We start from the raw sequence: 20612 nt of genomic DNA, 5'->3' as shown, positions 1-20612 counted from the left end.
GCCATTGCACTCCAGCCTGGGCGACAGAGCGAAACTCTGTCTCAAAACAAAAAGAAAAACAGTATTAATGGAATGTAGTATAACCCTCAAGCCCTACTATTGACACTTGGGGCCGAATCCAGACCCCGTCTTCCCGCTCGGATTCAGAACACCTTCCTGACTCCCTGGCCCTAGGGCCGCAGCTACCTCGGACAGCATCCTTTTGGGAAAATACCGCCCACTAGCCCCACGACTGGGAAAGAGTCGGGCAACGCCCCTCCCCTCAGCTAGGGCCTGCCGTTTCCTAGTGCTTGCCCAGCCGCCCTCAGGTCACCTTCACTACCGGGCCAAGGACCCCGTGGGAACTCGCAGCCCTCGCCACACCGGTTCCTCGCGCATCCATGGAGTGCCTAGAGAGAAGACCTGCATGGCAAAAACCTAAACGAAGAGATGAGAGGCATGGAGAGGAGTACGACAACAGAAGAAAGATAACAGTGGGAGGAGACGTTAGTTTCCTTTATACGTTTTGTTACTGGCGGTAGCAGGGAAGTTAGAAACGGTTTTAAAACAAATTTCAGACAGGCATTTTCCAAAGGCAAGCCTGGAGCGCACGGATCTGTACAACCGCGGAAGGCCCCGTTTCCGGTCCCTTGCGCCTGCGCTCTTGCAGCCAAGAAGGCGGGAGGCTGGAGTAGAGAGAAGCCTGCAACCGGAAGTGAAGGCAGATTTCCCTCCTTCGTCGCTGTTGCTGCCGCCATACGCGCTCTGCCTGCTTAGGTAAGCTTTGGCGTTCACTACAATCCGTTGCCATCTGCGCTTCTTCGCACCCATCCCGTCACATGGGTTCCTGATACCCTTTTCACAGGCGATCGTCTGGTCTCTGGGGCCTAGTTGGTTCCCCATTTCCGTAGCTTGCATCCCTTTCGAGAGCAAAGAGCTCTTGGGGGAAGGAAGGGAAGCTAAGGGGGGGCCCAATCCAAGATGGTGTCCTCGGCGCCATTGTGTTCGTTTTGCTCCCTTCTTCCAGTAGGTTCTTTTCATATTGGAGGCCTCAGCATCAATGAGAGGCGGCGCTAGGCGTCCCTTGGTCTTGGTATTTGCGGAGGGCGGGGCTCTTATCACCTTACTTGTCCTTTCTTGAGCCCTTTCTTGGCCCACGGTGGGACTGGGAGGAGGAGCCGGTTTTTGGGCCCAGTTGGATTTTTCTCACCTTGACTCGCCCAAGTTAATTTGGAGTGCCTTACAAGTGTTTACTATTGGTGTCATTGTATGTTTCTCCAAAAGGAGTCTCACCTTCGTAGCGCAACAGTGATGTCAGACCACTTGGTAAAGATCCTGTTAAAGCCTGGGCGGGGATTGCCTTTCTCTGTCAACTATTAACTTTGTTATTGTAGGGTGGAGACATGGATTTTTTTTTTTTTTGGTGGCCGAGCCATTTGTCTTGCACCGCCCCTCCCCCCCATGCTAATTACACAAGGCTTTCTTAAACAACGGAAGAGAGGATACTGAGAAGTGGGAGGCTGAGAGCTATGGGAGGTGGACGGCGGCCATATGATGTTTTCTTTTCGAAAGATGAGCGCTTTGCGCAGTGATGACCCTCATCTATCACCCTTGACTGATGGCTGCTGAGTTAGGCATCCATAACGGTGGGATTATAATAGGGAAAGCACAGTCTTCCTTTGAGGACTTTCCAGGACTCTGCTTGTCATCTCCATTTTCCACTTTACTAAGTTATTAATCATATTTTATCTTTTATTATCTATTATATTTCCTCACTGTTATTTTCAGATTAAGAATTTATAAGTTGGTCTTCCCCTTCCAACTTTTCTGGTTTCCGCTACTGTGATTGCTAATCTTGTTGGGAACCTGTGTCCTAACCACTTTCGCTGGTGCTACTTTTTCTGTTCTGTTGTATTTGCTTTTCGTTTTTATGTTGTGTATCTGTTTTTTTTTCCATGTAAAAGTTTCCTAGTTTAGGGAAAGTGGGAACTGGGAATGGAAAAGAGGTGATGAAGGCTCTGCTCGTGACTAAGTCTTGCTTTTTTTTTTCCCCCCTCCCCAGCTCTTCTGTTAGAAATAGTATCTTTATTTTCCTTTGCTGTTCCTCAATCCCCTACTCTTCACCCCTTGTTTTCACCTGTTTTGCGAGAACCCATCCAGATCCCCCTTCCCGTCTTCCCCTGCCGGCCCAGTTATGGCAGAGAACGATGTGGACAATGAGCTCTTGGACTATGAAGATGATGAGGTGGAGACAGCAGCTGGGGGAGATGGGGCTGAGGCCCCTGCCAAGAAGGATGTCAAGGGCTCCTATGTCTCCATCCACAGCTCTGGCTTTCGTGACTTCCTGCTCAAGCCAGAGTTGCTCCGGGCCATTGTCGACTGTGGCTTTGAGCATCCGTCAGAAGGTAAATTTTCTCTTGGGCATGTAGTGCTCATTGGGCTCTTTAAGGGTACAATAAAAAGATGTGTTTGTTGTTGCTCAGGTGGTAAAAGTTTATACTTAAGGCTAGATCAGGGTCAGGTGCAGGGGCTCACGCCTGTAATCCCAGCGCTTTGGGAGGGCAAGGCAGGAGGGGTGGTCACTTGAGCTCGAGTGCAAGAGAAGCCTGGGCAAGATAGGGAGACTCCTGTCTCTACTAAACGAAGCAGGTGAAGGTTGAGGCTTCAGTGAGCCGTGATTGCACTACTGTACACCAGCCGGGGAGACAGTGAGGAAAAAAAAAATCAGGAGATAAGTATCGAAAACGATTTTGGATAGAGGAGGATTATACAGACTTGTTCTTTCTTTCATGATAGCACCAAAGTGCTAATTATCCAAAAGTAGCTTCTAGGTCTGCCATTCATTCTTGTGACTGACTTCTTTTGTCTGCTTATTTTTAATTTTGTCATTTGACTTGTAATTTTAAATTTCCAGAAAGGTCCTGATTGGACCTGTAGTCTCCCTCTGTTGGGCCAGGCCAACTGTGGCCTCTGGAAACCTCTATGACTGGTTTAGAGATGACTGGCTTCTGGGTCAGGTACCAAGTCCTTCATTTTGTCCCGGGTTGTTGTTATGTGACCCGAAGTATGGCAACCTAAGTAGGAGAAATGTCTTTAGCAGGTATTCAGATGTCATGAATTGTTACAGATTAAGAAAAATAAGGACAGAGCCAGGAGCATTGAAGGTGAGCGGTTGGTAGATGCAAGGGGGCTGTTAGTAGGACTGGGAAGGCCTAGATCTGGAGGAGGCCAAAGCTGGGATGAATTAGGAGAGTCTGATTTTGAGGTGAATATAATTGAGCAGAGAGAGGTAAAAGGGGTGTGGAAGTTGGCAAGAACCAGGTAAATACTAGATTTTGAGAATTGAGTGGTAAGAAATGGGCTTGGCATGATGAAAAAGGTTATAGAGTTATCTGGAGACTGAAGTCTAATTTATCTTTCCTCCCTACTTTTAGTCCAGCATGAGTGCATCCCTCAGGCCATTCTGGGAATGGATGTCCTGTGCCAGGCCAAGTCGGGCATGGGAAAGACAGCAGTGTTTGTGTTGGCCACACTGCAACAGCTGGAGCCAGTTACTGGGCAGGTATATTTGGGGAGAGTGCTGGGGAAGGGGTTTTGGTTAGGACTATAAGGGAAGGGTGTTTTTGTCCTAGCTACATGATGACCTCGGTTACCCTTGACAACCTGACAGCTGTGGGGAATGTTCTATCCAAGCATGGGGTTCGTGATTTAGATCACAGAATTGAAGTCATTTATTATCGGCCCAGGTGTGTTTTTGTCAGTCACTTCCCTAGAGGGAACGATGAAGGGCTACACTCATGGTATGTCTCGGTCTACTTCCTGCCTAAGGTGTCTGTGCTGGTGATGTGTCACACTCGGGAGTTGGCTTTTCAGATCAGCAAGGAATATGAGCGCTTCTCTAAATACATGCCCAATGTCAAGGTAAGCCGAGGTAAAGAGACCTCAGAGTGAGGGTGTGGCAAGTTGGAGGGATAAGAAACTTGTAGGCCAGTAGTCTCTTTAATTTTGGAGAAGTTTTAGTTTGCCATGGTTTAACAGTGTTAAGATCCTATGTAACGGGAGGATTCGTAATTGGGCTATGGATGATGCTTAACCGAGACCACCCTTTTTTTACTACTTTATACTGACTTTGAATCCTATCAGTTTGGTAATTTTGGGGTGTGTGGCAGAGAAAGCCAGAAACTTTAAAACAGCTTCAGGGGTGTGTGAATATTGAGGATTCTGGCCAAGTGCGCAGCGGCTTACACCTGTAATCTCAGCACTTTGGGAGGCCAAGGCATGTGGATCATTTGAGGTCAGGAGTTCGAGACCAGTGTGGCCAATGCGATGAAACCCTGTCTCTACTAAAAATGCAAAAATTAGCCGGGCGTGGTGGCACACACCTGTAGTCCTACCTACTTGGGAGGCTGAGGCAGGAGAATCGCTTGAACCCAGGAAGCAGAGGTTATAGTGAGCTGAGATTGTGCCACTACACTCCAGCCTGGGTGACAGAGTGAGACTCCCATCTCAAAAAAAAAAAATCTGATTGAAGTTAAGCATTTTTGGCAATTATCCTTCATAGGTGATGCTGTATCTCCTGTTATGCCAGAAATCGGGTTGACTTATGTTAGTTATTTTTATTTTTATTTATTTGTTTTGAGATGGAGTCTTGCTGCGTCCCCTGGGCTGTGAGTGTAGTGGTGCGATCTCAGCTCACTGCAGCCTGCACCTCCCAGGTTCAAGCGATTCTCCTGCTTCAACCTGCTGAGTGGCTGGGACTACAGTGTGCCATCATACCCGGCTAATTTTTTTTTTTTTTTTTTTGGTAGTGACAGGGTTTCGCCATGTTGGCCAGGCTGGTCTCGAACTCCTGACCTCAAGTGATCCACCCACCTCGGCCTCCCAAAGTGCTGGGATTACAGGTGTGAGCCACTGTGCCTGGCCTCATTAGTGATTTTAGGTTTACCATAGGATTAGCATCGTGACAGTCTGATTCCATGGTCATTCTTTTCCCCCTTAAAACTAGAGTTTCTGGTGTTATTTGACACTGTACCAAGGCCCAGATCCCTAACCAACTATTCACCTAATGGTTTTAACATGAAGTGATAATATTTCACCCAAAGCAGTAATTTCATGGGGTTTGTATGAAGGAGTTTGAGATTCTGGGTTTATTTAGGAAAACTTAATGTTCCATGTGTTTTTTTGTGGTACTTTATACTAATCCTGGTAATTTCTTGCCGTCCTTTATTTATTTATTTTTTATTTTTTGAGATGGAGTCTCGCTCTGTCATCTAGCCTGGAGTACAATGGCTCAATCTCGCCTCACTGCAATCTCCACTTCCTGCATTCAAGCGATTCTCCTTCCTCAGCCTCCTGGCTAAGTTTTGTAGTTTTTGTATTTTAGTAGTAAATTTGTAAATATTGTATTTTAGAAGAGATGGGGTTTCACCATGTTGGCCAGGCTGGTCTTGAACGCCTGGCTTCAAGTGATCCACCTGCCTCGACTTCCCAAACTGCTGGGATTACAGGCGTGAACCACCGGGCCTGGCTTTATTTTATTTATTTATTTATTTATTTATTTAGAGACGGAATATCACTCTTGTTGCCCAGGCTGGAGTACAATGGTGAGATCTTGGTTCACCGCAACCTCTGCCTCCCGAGTAGCTGGAGTTATAGGCGTGCGCCACCACACCTGACTCCTTTATTTTTAAAATGAGGCTTGGCCTCATAAATGAAGGAAGACGGTTAGATTAAGTCAGAAGAACTGAATTATTGTCCTGACTGCTCCGACTAGCTATGTAACTTTAGGCAGTCACCCTCAGTGTTTGGTGGGGGGACATAACATTTCTAAATTAGGTGACCTCTAGAGTTCGTTTTAGTTTTGAAACATGCTAAAAATTGGTTTAGCTCAAACAGTGGGAACTCTGGGGGGATTGGACTCTTTCCTTCCTCTTTTTTGAGACTCTTTGCTCCTGGCTCTCGGCAGGTTGCTGTTTTTTTTGGTGGTCTGTCTATCAAGAAGGATGAAGAGGTGCTGAAGAAGAACTGCCCGCATATCGTCGTGGGGACTCCAGGCCGTATCCTAGCCCTGGCTCGAAATAAGAGCCTCAACCTCAAACACATTAAACACTTTATTTTGGATGAATGTGATAAGATGCTTGAACAGCTCGGTGAGTGGCAGTGCTGGGACTTGGCTAATGCTGGGGAGTTGTTCTTTGGAGCCAAATGATGTTTATTTGAAACAGGAGCGCCTCAGTGCAAGGACGACTCTTATCTATCACCCATGACTGATGGCTCTGGGTTCCCTGGTTGGGCTTTATTATGCTTTTAAGCACAGTAAAGGATGTCATCTATCATCTTTCTATGATTTTTGTTTTTAATCTTTGAGAATAGGGGACTTCGGTAATTTCAGGCCTAAGTTATCACCACCACCACCGTTTTCATTATAGATTCCTATACTGGAAGTCATAGGGGAGATTCTAAACTGAAAGAGAAGACAGTACCCTTCTGGCATCTCCAGCACAGCATTTACAGTCAGAATTTATAGCTGAATAAGTTTCTAGACTCAGGTCTGGGATTAATGTAGAGAGTGTAGCAGTTCGTGTGGTGTGGTATTCTAGTGTGCCAAGTGGGGTTAATGGAAGTTTTTTCTGTAAGATTTGAATCTTGGTGAATGAGTGTGGGGTTGGACATAGGCCCCATAAGTCATTACAAATGGTCTTCGGCAATTCAGTGTGGTGAGTTATAAAGGTGGGCTCCAGGTAGCAATGTCATATTTGCCTGACTTGATAGAAAAGTGATCCAGAGAGTCATAGATGGACTCTGCTACCTGGAATGTAATATATGGTTGATACTTGTAGTCTCCTGAGGGCTGGCTGGGGCTTGGACAGGAAAGGATTGGGAGAAGGGCCTGTAAAGCATGTTTCGAAGGCCTTGAGAGCGTCTGCACTGGGCTTTGTCCCCGTTTTATAGTTGGGAACTTTGGGGTTTTATCTTATTTCTTGCTTGGTTAAAACGAACAGCTGGAATCTGATCCCAATTCTTGATTCCAAGTCCATTGCTTTTTCCGTTGTGTTATTACTATTTCCAGCAATCTTCACCTCACTGGAAAGTCTACCTCTAATCTTTGTTTATCATACTTGCTTATTTTCTCCTACAATTTTTTTCCTTGTTCTTGTAGACATGCGTCGGGATGTCCAGGAAATTTTTCGCATGACCCCCCACGAGAAGCAGGTCATGATGTTCAGTGCTACCTTGAGCAAAGAGATCCGTCCAGTCTGCCGCAAGTTCATGCAAGATGTAAATACCCTTCTACCTTCTCTCCCTCCACTCCCCGCCCGCTGCCTCCTCCCCTTCCTCGCCCTCTTCCTCAGACTCCCTTGTCATTCAAGTGCCAAGAAGGCGGCTTGTGCCCAACTGGGAGTAATGACTCCTTGAAGAGACATACAGAAGCAGAGACAGCTAGTGTTAGGGTCTGCGCGGGTGCCAGGGAAACTCCGGAAGACTTGGTCGGGTTAATGTGAGAGCGGGTAGTGTTCGACTTTTTCAAAAATCACAACATTTTTGAACCTCTTCTCCCTTTGGGGGAGGGCAGAATTTTTCTGCCCTACCACCCACCCATCGTCTCTTACGTGCCCCCTACAGCCACGCACTGTCAAGGTGGCGTCGAGCATACAGCTGGAGCCTTCTGCTCACCAAAACTCCTACTTTCCGGTGGCAGGAGAGCAAGAGAGGGACAGACAGATGGCAGGGCATGTCCAAAAGAAGAGCATCAGCACAAATGAATCCTCCCCTTCCCCACCTCCAGGGGTGGGGGCCTTTGGCACCTCAATCCCCGATACCCTACTCCTTCCCACCCACATCTCCTTGCACCCATCTGGAACCTCGGTTGATGTGAGCCGGCAACAGAGAAGCACCGTGGCGCGGCGAGGGAATGCAGACGGCACCCAGCGGTGGATGGCGGCAGCGGAGGCCGCGGGGAAACCTGACCAGGAAGCTGAGGACCAAACCAGCCTCTTTTTCCGTTCCCGGTTTTTTTCCTGAACCCAACGCGTGCCGTGCCCCGTTTCCCCCCATATGTGTTGGGGAGGGGTGTCCTCAATGGGGTGGTAGATTTTTTTTTTTTTTCCTTAAAAAATTTTTTTGTTTTTTTTAATACTCAGAGGAGAGGGACATAGGAAAGGTAAAGTGGATGTAATCGGGTGGGTGTTAGGGTTTGGGGCTAGGTGGGGCCAATTGCATAAGCAGTGGAGTGTGTTCTCCCTGCAGTGTTCCTTCCCGTGGGATGATAACTCTTTAGCTTTATTTGGGGCTAGAATGAGATTTGAAGAAGGCCATGGAACTTCTCTTTAGAAAGCCTGCCTTGGCTGGGCCTGGTGGCTCACCTCTAATCCCAGTGCTTTGGGAGGCCAAGATGGGAGGATTGCTTGAGCCCAGGAATTTGAGACTAGCCTGGGCAGTGTAGTAAGACTTTGTCTCTACCAGAAAAACCAGGCGTGGTGGCGCATGCCTGTAGTCCCAGCTACTTGGGAGGCTAAGGCAGGAGGGTTTGCTTGAGCTTGGGACACGGAGGCGGCAGTAAGCTGTAATTGTGCCACTGTACTCCAGCCTGGGTGATAGAGTAAGACCCTGTATCAAAACCTGCCTTTTGGGATTGGGCTTCTGTTTTTTCCCATGACATACCCATCCTTTCCTATTTTGTCCTCTGGGTCTTAATATTAACTATCTTCCCCCAGAGAAGTACAAAAGTGTTAGGAAAGTTGTGTTTTGGAGTTGTGGTAATTTCTGTCTTTGTTACTCTCCTCCCCTTCAGGGGGTTTTTAAATTTTAAAGATGAATGCAGTGAGGTATAATGGTGTGTGCCTGTAGTCCCAGCTATTCGGGAGACTGAAGCAGGAGGATCACTTGAGCCCAGGAATTTGAGGCTATAATGTGCTATGATTGTGCCAGTGAATAGCCACTGCACTCCAGCCTGGGCAACATGGTGAGATCCTGTCCCTTAAAAGCATATCTGCCTGCTCTGAATTTGGTTTTTTAATACCACTTACTGATACCTTCCCTGTAAACCTGTAGATGGTTTAATTCTTAGTGAAGAGACCAGTCTCATCTAAAATTATCCTGTTGTGGTCTGACGGCAAGTTACTTATCTTGAGTAATTTTTGTTTCTCCTTAAGTGGCATTTTGACTGTCCATTGCAGTGTTCTGATCTTAAAATTGACATCCACTTTCCTAATGTATATGAGATTCTCTTAGTTGAAGTAGGAGAATCAAATGGAGCAGTTGTCCTGCCCCCACCCCATGTTCTTACAAGCAGCTGTGATGGAGTTATTCTGACCTTGAGTCACTGCCTCCCATCATTTCCCAGACGTTTGGGCCTTGCTCTCCCTTTGAGAATCATCTTCCACATTTTTTCTTTCTTCTCCCACCTCTATTTGAGGTAGTGGCATCTGTGCCATTGGGTGGTTTCACTGCTCCTTTACTTCATTTGCAGTTTCTTTCCCATGATAGTTTTTAGTTGGGCAGTCTTAAAACCCCTCTGATAGGAAGGAAATTAGATGTAATGTGAGAGAGACCACAGTAAAATATGGGTAGTTTTGGGAGTGGGGTGGGGTTTTCAATCTTCTCTTTCCTCCCCATCCCCCCATGGGGTGTATTGGAGATCAGCTTCCTCCACCCCCCCAGGTTTAACCCCCCCACTCTGCCCTCCTCCCGTTCCCCACCCCTTCCTCCCCCCCAGCCAATGGAGATCTTCGTGGATGATGAGACGAAGTTGACGCTGCATGGGTTGCAGCAGTACTACGTGAAACTGAAGGACAACGAGAAGAACCGGAAGCTCTTTGACCTTCTGGATGTCCTTGAGTTCAACCAGGTCAGTTACACGTCCAGTAGGGGGATGAGCATTGGAGCACTCCAGCTGTAGCAGAAACCTGGATATTAAGTACACTTTTATTGAGGAAATCACATGTGTGATGTGGGAGAGAATTATGAGGGTGTAAACATTAGGGGCTGAGCATGAGTAAGGTGGAAGCTGCTTTTCTATTCTGTGGTTGGCATGGATATGTATGTCCTCAATAACCTCAAGGAAAATAAACTTCAAAAGTTAAGATCCTTGGCCAGGTACGGTGGCTTATGTGTGTACTCCCAGCACTTTGGGAGACTGAGGCAGGTGGATCACTTGAGTCTAGGACTTTGAGACCAGTCTGGGCAACATGGCGAAACTTCACTACCAAAGAAGAAAAAGTTAGCCAGGTGTGGTGGTGTATGCCTGTAGTCCCAGATACTCTGGTGGCTGAGGTGGGAGGATAGCTTGAGCCCAGGAGATTGAGGCTGCAGTGAACTATGATTGCACTACTGTGCTCCAGCTTGGGCAGTGGAGTGAGACCTTGTCTCCAAAAGTCCTTGAAAGGTTTTAGGAAGTTGTTAAAGGCTTGAAATGATTTTGGGGGGCAAGTTAGGGTTCTTACATGTTTAATTCCTCTAATAACTGCTTATTCAAGAGAAGCATTTGTGACTGGGTGCAGGGCAGTGGCTCATGCCCATAAATCCCAGTACTTTGGGAGGCTGAGGCAGGAACATCGCTTGAGCCCAGGACTTCAAGACCAGCATGGGTAACAGAGAGAGGCCCATCTCTACAAATAGTTAAAAAAAAAAAAAAAAAAAAAAAAAAAAAAAAAGTTGGGTGTGGTGGTGTGCACCTGTGGTCCCAGCTACTTGGGATGCTGAGGTGGAAGGATCTCTTGAGCCCAGGAGGTGTAGGCTGCAGTGACCCACGATTGCACCACTGCACTCCAGTCTGGGGGACAGTGACCCCATGTCAAAAAAGTGTTTCATTAATATACTTGTGAGTGGCCTATTTGCACTTAAAACTACTTTATAGAATTAGGATAGCTCCCTTAGGTTTAATGTTTTGGTGAGCAGGAATATCAGTTACCCCCCCAGATCTTAATTCTAGTTTTTTATCACTTTTTCATGAGGTGATCTCATCCTTGTCTCCTACCATGTCTGGCAGTTTTGGTTTCTGAACTTTGTGCTACCTCAGAGGCCAGTCTCCCTAGGGAAAAATCAGTGCTAAAATAAAGTTATATTTCCTCTTCTGCTCTAAATATATAATGGGGGAATAAGAGAGATGAAGAGGAATTCCTGAGAACGTAATTACTAGAAACTCCTCTCTCCCATGTAATGTCTCACACACACTATGGACTCCTATTCCCCCAATTCGCGACCCCCCCACCTCCCACCCCACCCCACAACAGGTGGTGATCTTTGTGAAGTCTGTGCAGCGGTGCATTGCCTTGGCCCAGCTACTGGTGGAGCAGAACTTTCCAGCCATTGCCATCCACCGTGGGATGCCCCAGGAGGAGAGGTGAGTTGAAGATGGGAAAGATATTTTGTGTCTTTGGGAGAAAGACAGTTGAGAGAAGGGCATCTCAACATTTTTAAAATTTCCTTTCTCACAAAGGCTTTCTCGGTATCAGCAGTTTAAAGATTTTCAACGACGAATTCTTGTGGCTACCAACCTATTTGGCCGAGGCATGGACATCGAGCGGGTGAACATTGCTTTTAATTATGACATGCCTGAGGATTCTGACACCTACCTACATCGGGTAAACCCCACAGGCTGAAGAAATCCCACTCTCCCATTCCCTTCTTTTCTATTTGTACATCTTCATCCCTGCCTCTGGATCTCTTTCCTCTTTGATCTTCCAGTGCTACCCTCTGTCTCCTTCCAGGTGGCCAGAGCAGGCCGGTTTGGCACCAAGGGCTTGGCTATCACATTTGTGTCCGATGAGAATGATGCCAAGATCCTCAATGATGTGCAGGATCGCTTTGAGGTCAATATTAGTGAGCTGCCTGATGAGATAGACATCTCCTCCTACAGTGAGTACTGATCTCATGAAACCCTTTAGGTCCTCCCTGTTCCTTAGTGTGTTTGTCCTAAATCCCATCACTTAGATCATTGGCACCTGATGCATAATGGACACTTGGCTGGTTCATGCCCCCTGATCTTTGATGCTGTGTTGGGATGCTTTCCTGACCTTTATGTGGGGTCTCTGTCTTCTCTCATCGTATTACATCCCTTCCCTCACCCCCACATCTGTTCTCTGAACCCACACAGTACACCAGCATCTGCATGTGTGCTGTGTGTTCCTGCCTTGCTTTCCCCTTTTCATGCCTTATTCTGACCATGCTATGTTTTCTCCTTAGTTGAACAGACACGGTAGAAGACTCGCCCATTCTGGAATGTGACCGTCTGTCCTTCAGGAGAGGACACCAGGGTGGGGGTGAAGGAGACACTACTGCCCCCACCCCTGACAGCCCCCACCCCATGGCTTCCATCTTTTGCATCACCACCACTCCTGAACCCCCATTTCTGATTTGTCAGAATTTTTTTTAACAAAACTAAAAATGAAACACATGTGTCTGTGGTATCTATAAGTGCTTCGTCCCTTTATTGTATTTGGGGTGAGGTATTTTAGGGCATGGTCCAGGGTAAATTCCTGTAAGGCCTGGGTGCCCTGCCTGCTGTGAGATTAAAGGGGAATGGGACTAAGACTGCAGAGCCCTGGCTCCCCCACTACCTGCCAATTGCCCGCGATTTGTGGGGGTCTCTTCCACTTTCTCTGGTCTGGGAGCGGCTGGGGTGTCTCTGATCCCAAGGCCGCTGGTGGGTGGCACATGGATTTTCAGTGCCAGAGGGTGCTGTGGGCACTAGGGGAAGCTTAGGCACCTCCTCCCAGGCTCTCTCGGTGCCTCCTCATCTGTTCCTTCAGCTTCTGGATCTTGAGCACCAGGGCTTGGGCCTCCCAGGCTCCCTCCTGTCCTTCCAGGAGGGCCTGGTATAGCTCCAGCTGCTGTTCCAGCAACTCTTCAGCTTGGGCCAGCTCAGCCGTGCGGTGGATCCCGGGGCCCTGGTGAGGGAATTAGGGGAGGGAGCATCAGCCAGGGCAGGGGGCCGAGGCCCTGGGAAACTGTTGCAGGCTCTGGGCTGGAAGTGAGAAATTCCACCTTCCCTATCTGGTTTTGACCCGGTCCTTTAAGGACACCTGTATTGAGAAGCCCAGGTAGCTCCCTGTCTTGGGCATAGGCCTTTGGTGGGGGGGGTGCAGATAGAGTTCCCTGGCCCAGGGGCCATAACTGGTTTCCTTGAACAAGGATATGGGGTCACTGGAAAGAGGATCGGCAGCTCCTCCCCACTAAGAAATAATTAACTGTTATGTGAGGGGGAATAGATCCTGTTCAAGGACTTTGTGGACTGTGCTGCTGTGGGTGGGGGTGGGGGAAGGGAGCCCTGCGGTCTGGACTGGGGGAGGGGAGGAGAGGAGCTGGTAGCTGAATTTAGGAAAAGAGCTGCAGGGGTAGGCATGGTGTGGGGTGGTGCAGGGTGGGATTGAGGGTTTTTTTTCCACACCCCAGTACAAATTCTCACACCCTCTTTTTCCTACCTGTGGTGCCACTTACCCTGGGAGTGGATGTCATCTTCCCATTGCCTCTGGAGCTGGTCTGCTCTTCCATGCTTGCCTTGGGGTTTTGGGAGCAGCACCCACGGGAGCCCTGGGGTGCCAGGGACCAAGAGGGCAGAAGGAGGCGAAGGAAATGGCACCGAGAGAGCCAGGGCAGAGGGGGGACCATGGCGGGGGACCTGGCAGGGAGCCGTGTGAGCTGCACAACAGCCACCAGGAACTGGTTCCCTCCAGGCCTCGGCCTCACTTCAGTGCCTGGCCCTGCCCAGGCCCCGGCCCCCAGCCCTGCCCCTGCCTCTGTCCCACTCTGCCCCCACCTCTCTCCCAGCCTGGCCCCAGGCAGAGTCCAGGAACAACTCCTGTTCCTGATGTGAAAAATGTTCCTGCCAGTTTAGGCAGAACTTGCTTTAGAGCACTGGCGCCCAGCCTACCACAGGTCTGTAATTTGTTTTGTTTTGTTTTGTTTTTAAATCTAGTGTTTATTAGGTATGAATTTTACAAACATTACTTACATTAGTGGTAGCTGTGGAGCTGGAGAGTATTACACCTTTTCCAAGCTGCATGGCGAGAACCACCAGTAGTGTGGTAGAACTTACAGCCCTTTCCAAGGCTATGGCTCTCTTGGCCTGCAGATATCAGCCCACGCATCTCCCTGTGCTTGTTGTGGACCACTGGGTGTCAGGTTTCCTTCTGATAGTGTTATGGAGTGCATCAACTAGGATAAACTCAAAAACTTTGTATGTGGAATCTTTAACCAGCCCAATGAGAATTCAGGACTCAGAGCCCCACAGTGGCATCCAGCTTGCTCTTCTGAGCTAACTAGCTGGTTAACACCATGATAGGCTTGCTGTTAAGTTGCATTCTTAGGAATTGGATTTTCGGCCACCACGGCGCTTCTATATAACGCAACCTTGCTTGGCTGTAGCCCAGTAGCGTGTTTTATTGGGCTGGGTGGGGCCGGGAGGGGATCCCTGTGGAGAGCAGAGAGCTGATGGTACTGCCAGCAACGGACCCTCAGAAGAAAGCTCATGACATCAGACTGCTTCTTCATAGCTCCTGGATGTACTTGTATGCACCATCTTGGTTTACCCAGTGGCTGCTGCCAGACAGAAAGGAAAGGCTACCACAGGTCTTGCGTCTTTTTTTTTTTTTTTTTTTTGAGAGGGAGTCTCGCCCTGTCGCCCGGGCTGGAGTGCAGTGGCCGGATCTCAGCTCACTGCAAGCTCCGCCTCCCGGGTTCATGCCATTCTCCTGCCTCAGCCTCCCGAGTAGCTGGGACTACAGGCGCCCGCCACCTCGCCCGGCTATTTTTTGTATTTTTTAGTAGAGACGGGGTTTCACTGCGTTAGCCAGGATGGTCTCGATCTCCTGACCTCGTGATCCGCCCGTCTCGGCCTCCCAAAGTGCTGGGATTACAGGCTTGAGCCACCGCGCCCGGCCTTTTTTTTCTTTTGAGACAGTCTCACTCTGTCGCCCAGGCTGGAGTGCAGTGGCACAATCTGGGCTCACTGCAAGCTCCGCCTCTTTAGTTCACGCCATTCTCCTGCCTCAGCCTGCCAAGCAGCTGGGACTACAGGTGCCCACCACCATGCCTGGCTAATTTTTTGTATTTTTAGTGGAGATGGAGTTTCACCGTGTTAGCCAGGATGGTCTCCATCTCCTGACCTCGTGATCCGCCCATCTCGGTCTCCCAAAGTGCTGGGATTACAGGCGTGAGCCACTGCACCCGGCATGTCTTTTTCTTTTCTTAACACTGTCTTTTCTCACTTCACTCTACAAGGTAGGAATTACATCACTGGTTTGCACCTGAGGAAATTGGCTCAGATGGTTTCATTCAGCACTCACTGGGGAAGTGTCTGTTGGGGGCAGCTCTAGGCTGGATGTGCTCGAGGGTCCACAGCTGGTTGGTAGTAGGGCCTGGAGGGTTCATGTCCAGGTCCACCTGACTTGAAAGCTCATCCTGACCTTGCTTAAGTGCTGATTCCCCTTTGCAGATGTACCTTTTTTATTGTGCTTCCCTTTATTGCTCTTTGCAGACGCTGTTTTTTATTTAGGGATTGGAGGCTTGTGGCAACCCTGTGTCAAGCACATCAAGCAGGTCTGTTGATGGCCGGGCGCGGTGGCTCAAGCCTGTAATCCCAGCACTTTGGGAGGCCGAGACGGGCGGATCACGAGTTCAGGAGATCGAGACCATCCTGGCTAACACGGTGAAACCCCGTCTCTACTAAAATACAAAAAAAAATTAGCCGGGCGAGGTGGCGGGTGCCTGTACTCCCAGCTACTCGGGAGGCTGAGGCAGGAGAATGGCGTGAACCCGGGAGGCGGGGCTTGCAGTGAGCTGAGATCCGGCCATTGCACTCCAGCCTGGGCAACAGAGAGAGACTCCGTCTCAAAAAAAAAAAAAAAAAGCAGGTCTGTTGATGCTATTTTTCCAACAGCAGACAGACATCATGTCTCCGTGTCACACTGTGGAATTCTCAAAATGTTTCAAGCTTTTTCATTATTATACCTGTTACAGTGACCTCTAACTATTGTGATTGTTTTGGGACACCATGAGCAATGCTCATATAAGACAGCAAACTTAATGGAAAAATGTGTGTGTTGTGACTGCTTCACCAACTGGCCATTCTCCCGACTCTGCTTTCTGGGCCTCCCTATTCCCTGAGGCACAATAATATTGAAAGGAATAATCCATGCGGCAAAAGGCAAACGTCATTGTCTTATTTTAAGAAGTTGTCAAAGCAGCCTTCAGCAACCATGCCCCTGATCCATGGAGGCAAGACCCTCCCCCAGCAAAAAGATCAGGATTAGCTGAAGCCTCAGATGATGGTTAGCATTTGTTTAACAATAAAATATTTTAAAATTAAAGTATATGGCCAGGCACCGTGGCTCACACTTGTAATCCCAGCACTTTGGGAGGCTGAGGCGGGTGGATAACTTGAGGTCAGGAGTTCAAGATTAGCCTGGCCAACATGGTGAAACCTCATCTGTACTAAAAATACAAAAATTAGCTGGGCATGGTGATGGGCACCTGTAGTCCCAGCTACTTGGACGGCTCAGCAGGAAATGGCTTAAACCCAGGGGGCGGAGGTTGCAGTGAGCCAAGATCATGCCACTGTACTCCAGCTTGGGTGACAGAGCGAGACTCCGTTAAGTATACACATTTTTTTGGACACAATGCTACTGTACACTTAACAGACTACAGTATAGTACAAACATAACTTTTATGCACAATAGGAAACTAAAAAGTTTGTGTCACTCACTTTGTTGCCATGGTCTGGAGACAAATCTGCAGTATCTCCAAGGTATGCCTGTGATTTCCCCTTCCCTCTTCTTGCTGGCCCAGAATGACCTTGTTTCTTGCCCCTGTCTAGCCCTGCATGCTGTAGGGGTTTGCCTTCTCTGGTAGGTCTGGGCACTTTGTATCCCTTGTAACTTTGGCTCCTGGGATATGACACTGGTACAGGCCTCAAGTTCTGTTGGACTAGTGAGCCTCCCCCCATACCTCCTGAACTAGAACCAAAGTCCTGTGCACACACCGTGCATGTGTGAGTCTGTGTAGAGATGTCAGCTTCCTGCAGGGTGTTCTGAAGGGGTGTCCTGTTGTTACTGGAGGGCATAGCCACAGGCCCAGAAGCAGGGGTGGTTCAGAGGGGAGTGGCTGGTCCCAATTTTGATCATCTAGGAACAGGAAGGTCCTTAGAAAACCATGCCCCAGAAGGCAGGATTGCTGGAGAGTGGACAGCTACTAGCTAGCTTACTATCTGGATATCACTCTGCACTGGGAGGGAAGATGGCCTCTGCCGTGGTGTAGGAGTCCAGGAACCAGGCTGGGAGGCCTTCCCAGCAGTCAGCGCTTCTCACAGTTGCAGGCCAAAGCACCTTTAGATGAGGCCAAAAACTTTACATTCCTCATTAGCTGACTTTTTCCCACTTAAGTGGGAAAAGAACCCAGAACCTTTGTGAAAGTTTTAGGGGAGAAGGGCTTTCCCTCTTGTATCTTAGTGATAAGGTTATGCATGATTTATACTTTAATTGCAATGTGCACACAGCTAAAGTCTTAATTATTAGAATATAAGAGCCCCAAACTACTGTTGTTATAGATAAGTGAAACTATGCAGTATATGGTTAAACAATCCACAACCAATTAACATTGAAAATTGGCCGGGCGCGGTTGGCTCACGCCTGTAATCCTAGCACTTTAGGAGGCCAAGGCAGGTGGATCACTTAAGGTCAGGAGTTCAAGACTAGCCTGGCAAACATGGTGAAACCCCGTCTCTAGTAAAAATACAAAAAATTAGCTAAGCATGATAGTAGCCGCCTGTAATCCCAGCTACTCAGGAGGCTGAGGCTGGAGAATTGCTTGAACCTGGGAGGTTGCAGTGAGCTGAGATCGTGCAATTGCACTCCAGCCTGGGTGACAGAGCAAGACTCCATCTCAAAAAAACAAAAAAAAAGGAAAAAAAAAAGAAAATTAACTACATTTTTGGAGGGTGGACAGAGCGATGCTCTGTCACCCAGGCTGGAGTTCAATGGCACAATCTCTGCTCGCTGTAACCTCCGCCTGCCGAGTTCAAGCAACTCTCATGCCTCAGCCTCCCAAGAAGCTGGGATTACAGGCATGTGCCACTATGTGGAGCTAATTTTTATATTTTTAGTACAGACTGGATTTCACCATGTTGGCCAGGCTGGTCTTGAACTCCTGGCCTAAAGTGATCCGCCTGCCTCAGCCTCCCAAAGCGCTGGGATTACAGGCATGAACCACTGCACCTGGCCGTATATCTGTTAATTTAAAAGATTAGCAGCCATTTAGAAAAAAACAACAAATGAGACTTTTGCAAGACAATCTAAATGATACACTAATAACGATCCTTTGGGAAAATGACATTTCAATCATGTGAGTTTCTGCTTTAGGTTATGAACTCCAAAATGGACTAAATGGACTAACCCTCAATAATTTATAGTAGGTAGTTTTTTTGTTTTTTTGTGTTTGTGTGTGTGTGTGTGTGTGTGTTTTAACAGTAGGTAGTTCTAAGCCATAAATAAAATAGAATCTGAATTTTGGTTTTGTTCATCTGTGGGAACTTAATTGAGAAAGCGCTGGCCTTTGGGTCAGTTCAAATATAGTGGATGAGGCCAGGCTCAGTGGCTCACGCCTGTAATCTCAGCACTTTGGGAGGCTGAGGCGGGGGATCACGAAGGTCGAGAGATTGAGACCATCCTGGCCAACATGGTGAAACCCCGTCTGTACTAAAAATACAAAAATTAGCTGGGCATGGTGGTGCATGCCTGTAGTCCCAGCTACTTGGGAGGCTGAGGCAGGAGAATCACTTGAACCCGGGAGCCAGAGGTTGCAGTGAGCTGAAATCAGGCCACTGCACTCCAACCTGGTGACAGAGTGAGACTCCGTCTCAAAAAAAAAAAAACAACAAAAAACAGCTGGGCGTGGTGGCTCACGCCTGTAATCCCAGCACTTTGGGAGGCCGAGGCGGGCGGATCACAAGGTCAGGAGATCGAGACCATCCTGGCTAACATGGTGAAACACCGTCTCTACTAAAAATCCAAAAAATCAGCCAGGCGCGGTGGCGGGCGCCTGTAGTCCCAGCTACTCGGGAGGCTGAGGCAGGAGAATGGCGTAAACCCGGGAGGCGGAGCTTGCGGTGAGCCGAGATGGCACCACTGCACTCCAGCCTGGGCAACTGAGCGAGACTCCGTCTCAAAAAACAAAAACAAAAACAAAAACAAAAAAAAACACAAAAAAACCCAAAAAACAAAACAAAACAAAAACCAAAAAACAAATATAGTGGACGAATTGTAGATCTCATAATTGTAGAAATGAAGGAATTAAGATTAAAAAAAATACACAAACCAGAATACCTAGTGCTAAGGTTGAATGTCCCCCACCAAAACTCATGTTGATATTTAATTGCTATCCTAATGGTATTAAGATGTGAGACTTTTTTATTTTTATATTTTTTTGAGGTGGAGTTTCGCTCTTGTTGCCCGGGCTGGAGTGCAATGGCACAATCTCAGCTCACTACAACCTCTGCCTCCCATGTTCAAGTGATTCTCCTGTCTCAGCCTGCTGAGTAGCTGGAATAACAAGCATGTGCCACCACGCCCAGCTAATTTTTGTATTTTTAGTAGAGACAGGTTTTCATCATATTGGTCAGGCTGGTCTCGAAATCCTGACCTCAGGTGATCTGCCCACCTTGACCTCCCAAAGTACTGGGATTATAGGCGTGAGCCACCCCACTGTGCCTGGCCGATATGGGACCTTTCAGGGTTGATTAGGTTGAATAGATTAATGCCATTGTATGGCAGGATAAAACTCAGTTCAGCCTCTTTGTCCTTCCACCTCTCACCGTGGGATGATACTGCAGCCAGGCCCTCATAAGATGCCAGTGTCATGCTCTTGGACTTCCCAGCTTCCAGATCTGTGGAAAATACATTTATTCTCTTTATAAATTGCTCAGTCTGTGCTGGGCGTGGTGGCTCATGCCTGTAATCCAAGCACTTTGGGAGGCCAAGGTTGAGCCCAGGAGTTTGAGACCAGACTGGGCACATGGCAAAACTCCATCTCCACAAAAAAACACAAAAATTAGCTGGGTGTGGTGGTGCGGGTCTGTGGTCCCAGTTACATAGGAGGCTGACGTGGGAGGATCACTTGAGTCTGGGAGGTGGAGGTTGCAATGAGTTGAGATCATGCCACCCGCACTCCAGTCTGAGCGACAGAGAGAGACCCTGTCTGAAAAATAACAAAATAAATTACCCAGTCTGTAGTACTCTGTTATAGCAGCAGGAAATGGACTAAGACACATAGATTATGTTGCTATGTTTATTTATTTATTGTTGTTTTTGTTATTCCTGACTCTTAATAGAGTCTTAATCAGATGAGCATTCTGACCTGGCCTCCGCAGGAGGGGCCTGTCTTTAGCCAGGGACAAGAAGAGATTAAGACCAGCATCATCCACAAGGTCAAGGGGCTGCAGAGCCCCCTAAGGCCAGTGTGCTGATGGGCCCTTCAATATTGTATCCTACCCAGTGGATTGGCAGGACTGGGTGACTGACAGGAATCATTGTTGCCTCTATGGGAAAGTTTTATGGAGATAGGGGCTGAGGGATGTTGAAGTTTAGCCATTACATTACAGTGAGAGAGATTACATTACTAAGTGTCAGAGACCCTGCTGGGCA

The 20612-nt window shown here is 48.1% G+C and overlaps 2 protein-coding genes and 2 non-coding genes across 4 annotated transcripts; 3 read left to right on the top strand and 1 right to left on the bottom strand.

Annotated features, from left to right (window-relative positions):
- Positions 1–708: 708 nt before the first annotated feature.
- Positions 709–12369, top strand: DDX39B (DExD-box helicase 39B). Its single transcript, XM_050788430.1, has 11 exons — positions 709–756; positions 2172–2384; positions 3414–3541; positions 3808–3900; positions 5945–6128; positions 7139–7257; positions 9695–9826; positions 11211–11320; positions 11417–11561; positions 11688–11835; positions 12163–12369. Exons 2-11 carry the CDS (start codon positions 2174–2176, stop codon positions 12177–12179), a joined length of 1287 nt encoding a protein of 428 aa, XP_050644387.1. The 5' UTR covers positions 709–756; positions 2172–2173; the 3' UTR covers positions 12180–12369.
- LOC126954050 (small nucleolar RNA SNORD83) lies at positions 1526–1603 on the top strand. Its single transcript, XR_007725501.1, has one exon. It is a non-coding gene; the product is annotated as a small nucleolar RNA SNORD83 (small nucleolar RNA).
- On the top strand, positions 6179–6254 carry LOC126954051 (small nucleolar RNA SNORD83). Its single transcript, XR_007725502.1, has one exon. It is a non-coding gene; the product is annotated as a small nucleolar RNA SNORD83 (small nucleolar RNA).
- Positions 12370–12382: 13 nt separating the features above from the next.
- Positions 12383–13669, bottom strand: MCCD1 (mitochondrial coiled-coil domain 1). Its single transcript, XM_050788555.1, has 2 exons — positions 13417–13669; positions 12383–12866 (listed from the first exon to the last, which is right to left on the bottom strand). The coding sequence occupies exons 1-2, from the start codon at positions 13585–13587 to the stop codon at positions 12678–12680; spliced, it is 360 nt and encodes a 119-aa protein (XP_050644512.1). The 5' UTR covers positions 13588–13669; the 3' UTR covers positions 12383–12677.
- Positions 13670–20612: the final 6943 nt, after the last annotated feature.

The sequence above is a fragment of the Macaca thibetana genome, chromosome 4 (genome assembly GCF_024542745.1).
Source record: "Macaca thibetana thibetana isolate TM-01 chromosome 4, ASM2454274v1, whole genome shotgun sequence".
Classification (NCBI taxonomy): domain Eukaryota; kingdom Metazoa; phylum Chordata; class Mammalia; order Primates; family Cercopithecidae; genus Macaca; species Macaca thibetana.
The sequence above is the reverse complement of the archived record's forward strand: the minus strand, read 5'-3'. Positions and strand labels throughout refer to the sequence as shown.